Below are 838 nucleotides of genomic sequence, written 5' to 3' on the forward strand. Positions count from 1 at the left end.
GCGGTACGCCGAAAGCACCCCCACCCTCTCCCTGCCCAGCGAATCCAGCATGTTCAACCACAACCGCTCCTCCTCCTCCAGCGAACAGGAGTCCAGCTCCACCTACGACCGCATATTCCCCCTGGGACCCGACTACCAGGAGCCCTCCCGCCTGATCCGCAAACTGCCCGAGTTCACCCCGGGGGAGGAGGACACAGGTGAGAGCCGGGACACCCTGCGTGCTCAGAGCCATCTGCCATGCATCGAACCTGCTGCAGTCCCCTCTCCCCAACCCCAGCTTTTGGCCAAATTCCAAACATTTTGGCACAGAGGGGTAAGGGGGAGGTCACACAAGCTCCCGCACATCCCACTCGGAGGTCACACGAAGCCTGTGGCCGAGAGCCATCATCGGTGTCCACGGCCAGGCTGAGCTGTGTCCCCACCACCGTCCTTGGAATGCTCTGGCGTCTCTTCCTCCGTGATCCGGAGGTCGGGCGCTGTTCCCTGCTCGTCTGGTGCTTGGGGCTGGGTTGTCGGTGATGGAGAAGGATCGGAGCAGCCTGCGATGGGGCTCTGGGGAGGCCGGGGATGGAGAAGCCGATGGCTGGACTGGGAGCGGGCACCGAGGAACAGAGGGCGCAGGGCAGGACACCCATGGTAGGGCTGTCACCCCTGTCCCCCCCCCAGGCTGCAGTGGCCCCGTGAAGCCATCCCAAGCCAGTGTCCCCGAGGGCGTCCCGCATTATGCCGAGGCCGACATCGTGAACCTGCAGGGCGTGACGGGCGGCAACACCTACTCGGTGCCGGCCCTCACCATGGACCTGCTCTCCGGCAAGGACGTGGCTGTTGCGGGGGTGCC

At 65.4% G+C, this 838-nt stretch overlaps 1 protein-coding gene across 1 annotated transcript in view; it reads left to right on the forward strand.

Annotated features, from left to right (window-relative positions):
• LOC104161900 (discoidin domain-containing receptor 2-like) overlaps window positions 1–838 on the forward strand; it is a gene marked incomplete at its 5' end in the record, with an annotated part of 5,076 nt that overhangs the window by 1,402 nt on the left and 2,836 nt on the right. Inside the window, 2 exons of the mRNA XM_009700480.1 lie at window positions 16–197; window positions 667–833. Coding sequence (XP_009698782.1) covers window positions 16–197; window positions 667–833 — 349 coding nt within the window. The remainder of the gene's footprint in view (window positions 1–15; window positions 198–666; window positions 834–838) is intronic.

The sequence above is a fragment of the Cariama cristata genome, unplaced genomic scaffold (assembly GCF_000690535.1).
Source record: "Cariama cristata isolate BGI_N322 unplaced genomic scaffold, ASM69053v1 scaffold25415, whole genome shotgun sequence".
Classification (NCBI taxonomy): domain Eukaryota; kingdom Metazoa; phylum Chordata; class Aves; order Cariamiformes; family Cariamidae; genus Cariama; species Cariama cristata.